The following is a 7617-nucleotide window of genomic DNA, read 5'->3' on the forward strand; positions in this document are numbered from 1 at the left end:
TATTATGTCACCTTTATAGACGGTTGTTCAAGGTACACTCGTGTCTATCTGCTTAAGACTAAAGATGAAGCAGAACAATTGTTTATAAACTTTAAAAATGAAGTCGAAAATCAACTCGACAGAAAAATTAAAAGGGTAAGGTCTGATAGAGGTGGTGAGTATAAATCTAGTTATCTAGCCAACTTTTGTGCTGCTAACGGTTTAATACATGAGACTAGTCCACCTTACTTACCTCAGTCTAACGGTGTAGCTGAACGAAAAAATAGAACCTTTTTAAGATGATCAATGCTATGCTTTTAAGTTCTGGTCTATCTGACGATATGTGGGGGGAAGCAATTCTATCGGCTTGTCACATTCCTAACCGTGTACCTCATAAGAAACTTGACAAGACACCCTACGAGATTTGGAAGGGCTATCCTCCTAACCTGAGTTACCTTAAGGTATGGGGGTGTTTGGCTAAAGTGGGTTTACCAGACTTTAGGAGACCTACCGTTGGACCAAAGACCTATGATTGTGTTTTTATAGGTTATGTTCAAAACAGTTATGCTTATAGATTCATGTCTTTAAGTGATCGTTCTAAATCTGAAGCTAGAGATGCTGTGTTTTTTGAGCATGTTTTTCCATTACAGAAGAATGTTGATTCACCTCCTAGTTTACCTGTTACATCTATTGATATCTCTTCACATGCTAGTAGTAGCACGTCTATTGATCGTGTTGTTGAACCTAGAAGGACTAAGAGACCTAGATGTCCAAAGAACTTTGGAGCTGATTTTGTTTCAACTTTGTTTGTTCGAACATGGATACACTTGTTTGTGCTAGTGATGAATTTGTTTCAGCCTTTTTAATAGAAGATGACCCAAAAACGTATAGTGAGGCAATGAAATCCATTGATGCTAATTTTTGGAAAGATGCTATTTAAAGTGAACTTGACTCTATTGTGTCAAATCAGACTTGGGAGTTGATTGATTTACCTAAAGGTAGTAAACCCATTACAAGTAAATGGATCTTTAAAAAGAAAATGAGACCTGACGATACAATAGAGAGGTTCAAAGCTAGACTTGTAGTTAGAGGCTTTACACAAAAGAAGGGTATTGATTATTTTGATACTTACTCTCCTGTGACCAAAATTTCGACTACTAGGACTCTTGTCGCCTTAGCTGCTATTCATAACCTTGTTATACATCAGATGGATGTTAAAACTGCCTTTTTGAATGGTGAACTAAGGGAAGAGATCTATATGTCTCAACCTGAAGGTTTTGTGATTGAGGGTCAAGAGAGTAAAGTGTGTAAACTGAACAAGTCACTTTATGGATTGAAATAAGCACCTAAACAGTGGTATGAGAAATTTAACAACACTTTGATAAGTAATGGGTATGTGGTTAACAATTCTGATTCATGTGTTTTTTCAAAATTAATGGGATCTGATTGTGTAATTATATGCCTATATGTTGATGACATGTTAATTCTTGGTAATAATTTGGAAGTGATAATTAGAACCAAATATTTTTTGTCATCACAATTTGAGATGAAGGACTTAGGAGAAGCTGATGTTATCGTAGGAGTTAAGGTCATCCGAAACCCCTATGGAATCTGTCTAAGTCAATATCACTATGTTGAAAAAGTGTTGAGAAAGTTTAACTGCTTTGATGATGTGCCTGCTAGAATACCCTATGATCCTAGTGTACCATTATGTAAAAACTTGGGCAAGAGTGTTTCCCAAGAAGAGTATGCTAAAATCTTAGGTAGTGTGATGTTTTTAATGAACTGTACTCGACCAGATATTGCTTATACAGTTAGTAGACTGAGTCGTTATACACATAACCCTAGTAATGAACACTGGATTGCTCTTCGTTGTTTACTAAAATACCTAAAAGGAACAGTTGACTTATGTTTGCATTATAGTAAATTTCCTGCTGTGTTAGAAGGATATTGTGATGCGAACTGGGTTGCAGGTAACGATGAGATTTGTTCTACTAGTGGTTATGTCTTTACCATGGGTGGAGGTGCCATATCGTGGAAGTCCTCTAAACAGACTTATATCGCACGCTCTACCATGGAATCTGAGTTCATAGCTCTTGAGTTGGCAGGACAAGAGGCTGAATGGTTGAAAAATCTTTTAGCTGATATACCAGTGTGGGGCGGACGGCTAACATCGGTCTCCCTGCACTGTGACTCGCAGGCTGCTATTGGTGTTGCAAAGAATAGTGTCTACAATTCGAAAAAGAGACATATTCGAATAAGGCACGCTGCAGTTAGACAACTCTAAGACAATGGAGCGATTGCTTTGAACTATGTGAAGTCCGAAAACAATCTTGTTGATCCCTTTACTAAAGGGTTGGCTAGGAGACTAGTCGTTGATACGTCGAGGGGAATGGGGCTTAAGTCCTTAGGTCAAGAGTGAGACTTGACTAGGTCTAAAGCTTCGGTTCCTATGGCGTTGTATGATTCATAGCCTTTATGGTGGTGCTTTTGAGACGCACTTGATGAATCATACACCAGGTTGGACTTAGGTCCTTAATGACTCATGTGAGAAGTGCTATTGAGAAGCACTTGAGTCACCTACATAGGTGTAACGATCATTAGACTATGAGAAGTCTTCTGAACACATCTATTAGTACCGAGGTAAACGCATAGCTCTAAAAGAGCGCGTTGCACTTTCGCAGAACAATCATAATCTGAAGGTATGATATGTGTTGTGGGGGGTATCGACCGAAACTCAGCTAGGAATTCAAATCGCAAGATATTATCTCGCTGTAAGTAAGTTGTTTCCTCATTGCACTAAAGTGTCAATTCAAATCGAAAGATATTGATACCTAAGTATCCAATCCTTCCTTTACCCAGAAGTTTTTCCTTTTCTTGTGTTAGCCATTAGTGGGGGATTGTTGGAAGTAATGCCTTGAAGAGAAAAAAGGCAAGGAATTGGCTTGTTGTCCCACATCGGTGGGAAACAACTTGTTTCTTCTTTTTTTATATCCCCCCTCTATTGTATGGTTAAGAGATTGGACCAAGGAGGATTTTGTGGTGATTGTTGGGCCTCTAGGTTTGGGTCCAAACACACACGCGCGCGCGTCGGCCCGGCCCGGCTCGAGCTCGGGCTCGGGTTTGGGTTTGGGTAGAGCACCTGCGGTGCGAGCCAAAGGCCCCCTTTTCTTTTTGGTTTTGTGTGTTTCTGAACTGTCTAAGTTCATTTGACATGTGCGGTTTTAATCAGTGTTTGTGTTTGTGACTGTTAGTGGGTGCGTTTTTCTCTCCCCACTTTCAGTCCCTTGACTTCTCGGTTTTAGGAAGTTGTTTAGGCTCCTTAACTGCTCTTATTTTGCTATAAATAAGAGCTTAATCGTCAATAGAAAAACACACAAAAACAATCACTCTCCTCCTTTCTCCTCTTCTGTTCGTATATAATTTCTGGGCAAAGACAATTATTTTCGTTCCAAGTCTCACCGTTCCGAGTGGGCGGGACTGCGTGGGGACTGTAGTGTTAACCTTGGGGAACTACCGGCACTAACTGATCGCCACCACGGTCGTACCGGAGAAATAGTTTTCAAGGCAGTGGGTTCTACCAGGCACTACAAATCGGGTTATATCTCTTCTGATTTCCTTCTTTTACTTTGTTACTGATTGTTTACACCAACACAAACTGTCCACCTCCAACTGATAACGCCAAAGGTAAAACGATCAATGACAGTGGTTTTGTGAGATTATAATCAATTTAAGTAACTAAAGCAATAAAACGAGTGTCACGGTATATTTGGGAGTGAGATTATGGTCAACCTAATCAAAACAGCCAAAATTCAGCTCAATTCCACAACTTTTACATGAAACCCTAAACCAAATTTCCATCATCCAATGACATAAAGCAATCTAGGCAATATCAACAACTAATTATCAATTGTTCTTTTGGGATTAATTCCAAGCCACTTCAGTTCAGTACGGTTCAGGTTCATTCAGATACGGAGTAGTTTCAATAAACAAAAATTGCAACAAGGAACAAACAAGCTAAAACCAGCAATAACAAATACGGCCAACATAAATTTATGCAATAACATTGGCATTAATTAATTAGCAATATTAAAATAAAACATAATCCGAGAATTAGGACATAAAACTCTAAAACAATCAATTTCTAATACCAATAGCAGCAGCAGCACCACCACGAAGAGCAAGAACAAGATGAAGAACAGAGCCTCCTTCAATATTATACTCTTTAGCGGTCTTATCATCAGCAAGTTGTTTCCCAGCATAAATCAACCTCTGTTGAACAGGCGGAATACCCTCTTTCTCCTCAACCCACTCTTTCACACGGTCAATCGTATCAGTGGGTTCGATATCAATCTCAATTTCCTTGCCAGTAAGGGTCTTCACCTTGATCATGGTACCGCCACGAAGGCGAAGAACAAGATGAAGAGTGGACTCCTTCTGGATGTTGTAATCGCCCAGAGTGCGGCCATCTTCAAGCTGTTTTCCTGCGAAGATTAGGCGTTGTTGATCAGATGGGATGCCCTCTTTGTCGTGGATTTTGGATTTGAGGGTGTCGATTGTGTCTGATGATTCCACTTCAAGGGTGATTATTTTTCCGGTTAGGTTTTTCATGAAGATCTGCATGTTTTGATTTGGGGATTTTTCTAGGGTTTTGGGACAAGGAGATTTTGGATGATTTTTGTCAAGCGGAGGGTAGCTGTATCATTTATATATAATGTACGAATATAATGTACGACGATACGATTTAGGAAAGTAAAAGCAATTTAGGAAACTATCGTCGGTTTAAGAATTATGATGGTTGATATAGTGTGTATTTGGCTTAGGTTAGAAAAGTATTTTGGACTTTTTTTGTTTTTTTTTTTGAGACGGATGTAAAGAAAGGTTTTACAATTTTAAGGCCTGACGAGCCAAGTCATGAGCAACGCTATTAAGATGTCTTGGTATAAAATTAAAACATAAACAATGAAAGAAAACTGAAAGACCACGCATTTCCTCCAGGATGCCTGCAATCAAATGATCTTCCTTGTCAACCCCTGCGATTTCGTTAATAAGTTGTAAGCAGTCCGACGAAATATCCAGATGAAGAAAACCCCCGGAAGTCGCCCATAAGAGAACATCTCGAACACCCAGTGCTTTCGCCTGCAATGCTGATTCCGCTCTAGTTCTCACCTGCCGTCGCATACACTCTTGCCCCATCCCATCATAGGCCACCCATCCAAAAGCCGCCACATAAGTTCGTTCCTATCCAGCGTCCACTTTAACCCGGATAACATTACATTGATCCTGATTGCCGGTCATTTATAAGGGGTATTATTTCCGATTTTTTCTGCTCAAGATGTTACCCAACACCCCCTTTTAAGCATTTCTTCAGGTTCTTCCCATCAACCTGATCGTTTAAGGTACGAACTTTTTCATTAATCGATTCAAACAAAACTCCAGAGATTACTCGTGGGTTCGTAGTCAACCCTTCAAACTTGATCTTGTTTCGAATAATCCACAGGCCCCATAAAATTGCTATGAAAATTATCACCCTCTTCACCCCTCCTTCCTTACTCAAAAGGTATCGAATCCAATCAATAATCCAATCGGTCATATTTAAGGACTTTGCATTTTCAACCCTAATACCTAATTCTGACCCTGCCCAGATCCTAGCCGAGACCTCACAATCCCTAAACAAATGCTCTATGGTCTCCAGTCGTTTATGATTCTCCCCACACATCCCACAAAAAGCGTCAATATCCATATTTCGTTTTTGAAATTCTTTCCCAACTGGAAGTGTGTTCGTAATGATTCTCCAAACAAGGATTTTCCATGTATTATGGACAAGGAGATTCTATAGCTGTTTCCGACAAAAAGCCTTTCCCCGATCTCCAGTTCTAGATTTATCTTTTAAGTGTACCCTTTCTAGTCATATACTCCTCAAAAATCAACCCATAACCACTCTTGACTGTGAAAACCCCATCCTTTGTGAATGGCCAATAAACCTCATTAAACATTTTTGTAGCCCGCACCTGAGTTGCCAGAATTCGGGTAATCTCCTCCAACCCATCTAGTTTGCCAGACGTTCAACCTTGAATTTCGGCCCGGCTTCCAACCAATGTATTCTTTGATCTCCTGAAAGCCATGAAGAATGCTACGAACCTCCCACGAAAAACCAGATCCCTGGCTTGGAGTTAAACTATAATCGACGATATTTGTTCCGAACAATTTCTGCCGAAGACCCTGCAAAATAAAGATGTTTCTCCAGAAACTAATCTCCACCCATGCTTAGCCAGTAAAGCTTGGTTCAAACATTCAATGTTACGAATCCCTAGGCCTCCCGCACTTTTTGGAAGGCTCAAGAAATTTTTGCTACACCAGTGAACATTCTTCCTAATTTACCTCTCGTCCACTAAAATTGTGCCAAAAGAGAATTAATATTTTTTGCCACACTTACTGGAATTTTAAAAACCGATAGAAAGTAATTGGAGAGATTAGATATAACCGATGAAATTAGAGTTAGTCGCCCCGCTGGTGATAGAAAAATTTCGTTCCATGAAGAGATCCACTTCGTAATGTGTTCCACTAACGATTGAAAGATGTCTTGCTTCGACTCCTGAAACTCCGCCGGGATACCGAGATATTTTCCAATTCCTCTGTTAGTCCGAACATTGCAGACCTTAAGGATTTTTTGTGCCTTTGCAAGAGTAGTATTCGGGCTAAAAATGATCCCTGACTTTGTTGGATTTATTTTTTGTCCTGAAGCCGCACAATAGTCATTAATAAGGCTCATGAGATGAGAGGCCGTATCTCCTCTATCCTTGAAGAAAAATACCGCGTCATCAGCAAAAAACAGGTGTGTCATTGGCCGTACTCCTCTACATAACTTAAAACCATGCAATCTTCCTGAAGCCTGAGCATGTTCAATATTCACAGAGTGGACCTCCTTACAAAGTATAAAGAGATACAGGGACAGAGGGTCACCTTGTCGTAAACCACACTGTGGTCTGAATTGAGGTAAGGGCTTCCCATTGAAAAGAATTTCATAACTCACTGATGTAACACAATTCATTATGAGCCGTACCAGCTTCTGTGGGAAACCAAATTTGGAAAGAACCAATTCTAAAAAATCCCACCTTATCCTATCATACGCCTCACTCATATCAGCTTTAAAAGCACATCGTCCTTGCAATCCTTTTTTATACCTTGTTATATTGTGAATTGCCTCATGTGCCAATAAAATATTATCACTAATGCTCCTACCCGGGAGAAAAGCATTTTGTGACTCACTAACAAGGGAGCCCATAACCTTTGCTAACCGATTTGCAATACATTTGGTCACAACGCGCATGAGCACATTACAAAGGCTTATGGGCCGATAATCTGAAACTCCTTCCGGGGTGTCATTCTTTGGGATGAGTGTAATAAAAGTCCTATTAACTTCCCGTAAAACCCTCCCAGAGTTTAAGATAGACAACACTGCATCTGTAAATTCATGTTTAATCATAGACCAACATTTTTGATAGAAACATGCTGGTATACCGTCCGGACCCAGAGCTTTAAAAGCCCTCATTTGAAAAACAGCACCACATACCTCTTTTGCTGTGAAAGGCCTGGTTAAACGGTCTGCCTCGTCCTGAGCCACGTGATGCTTTAATT

At 40.0% G+C, this 7617-nt stretch overlaps 2 protein-coding genes across 2 annotated transcripts; both read right to left on the bottom strand.

The window, feature by feature from the left end:
• Window positions 1-4116: 4116 nt before the first annotated feature.
• LOC141637312 (ubiquitin-NEDD8-like protein RUB2) lies at window positions 4117-4605 on the bottom strand. The gene has a single exon (XM_074446871.1). The coding sequence runs from the start codon at window positions 4600-4602 to the stop codon at window positions 4117-4119; it is 486 nt and encodes a 161-aa protein (XP_074302972.1). The 5' UTR covers window positions 4603-4605.
• Window positions 4606-4863: 258 nt separating this feature from the next.
• Window positions 4864-5722, bottom strand: LOC141637313 (uncharacterized). Its single transcript, XM_074446872.1, has 2 exons — window positions 5366-5722; window positions 4864-5220 (listed from the first exon to the last, which is right to left on the bottom strand). Exons 1-2 carry the CDS (start codon window positions 5720-5722, stop codon window positions 4864-4866), a joined length of 714 nt encoding a protein of 237 aa, XP_074302973.1.
• Window positions 5723-7617: the final 1895 nt, after the last annotated feature.

The sequence above is a fragment of the Silene latifolia genome, unplaced genomic scaffold (assembly GCF_048544455.1).
Source record: "Silene latifolia isolate original U9 population unplaced genomic scaffold, ASM4854445v1 chrun_scaffold_16, whole genome shotgun sequence".
NCBI classification, from domain to species: domain Eukaryota; kingdom Viridiplantae; phylum Streptophyta; class Magnoliopsida; order Caryophyllales; family Caryophyllaceae; genus Silene; species Silene latifolia.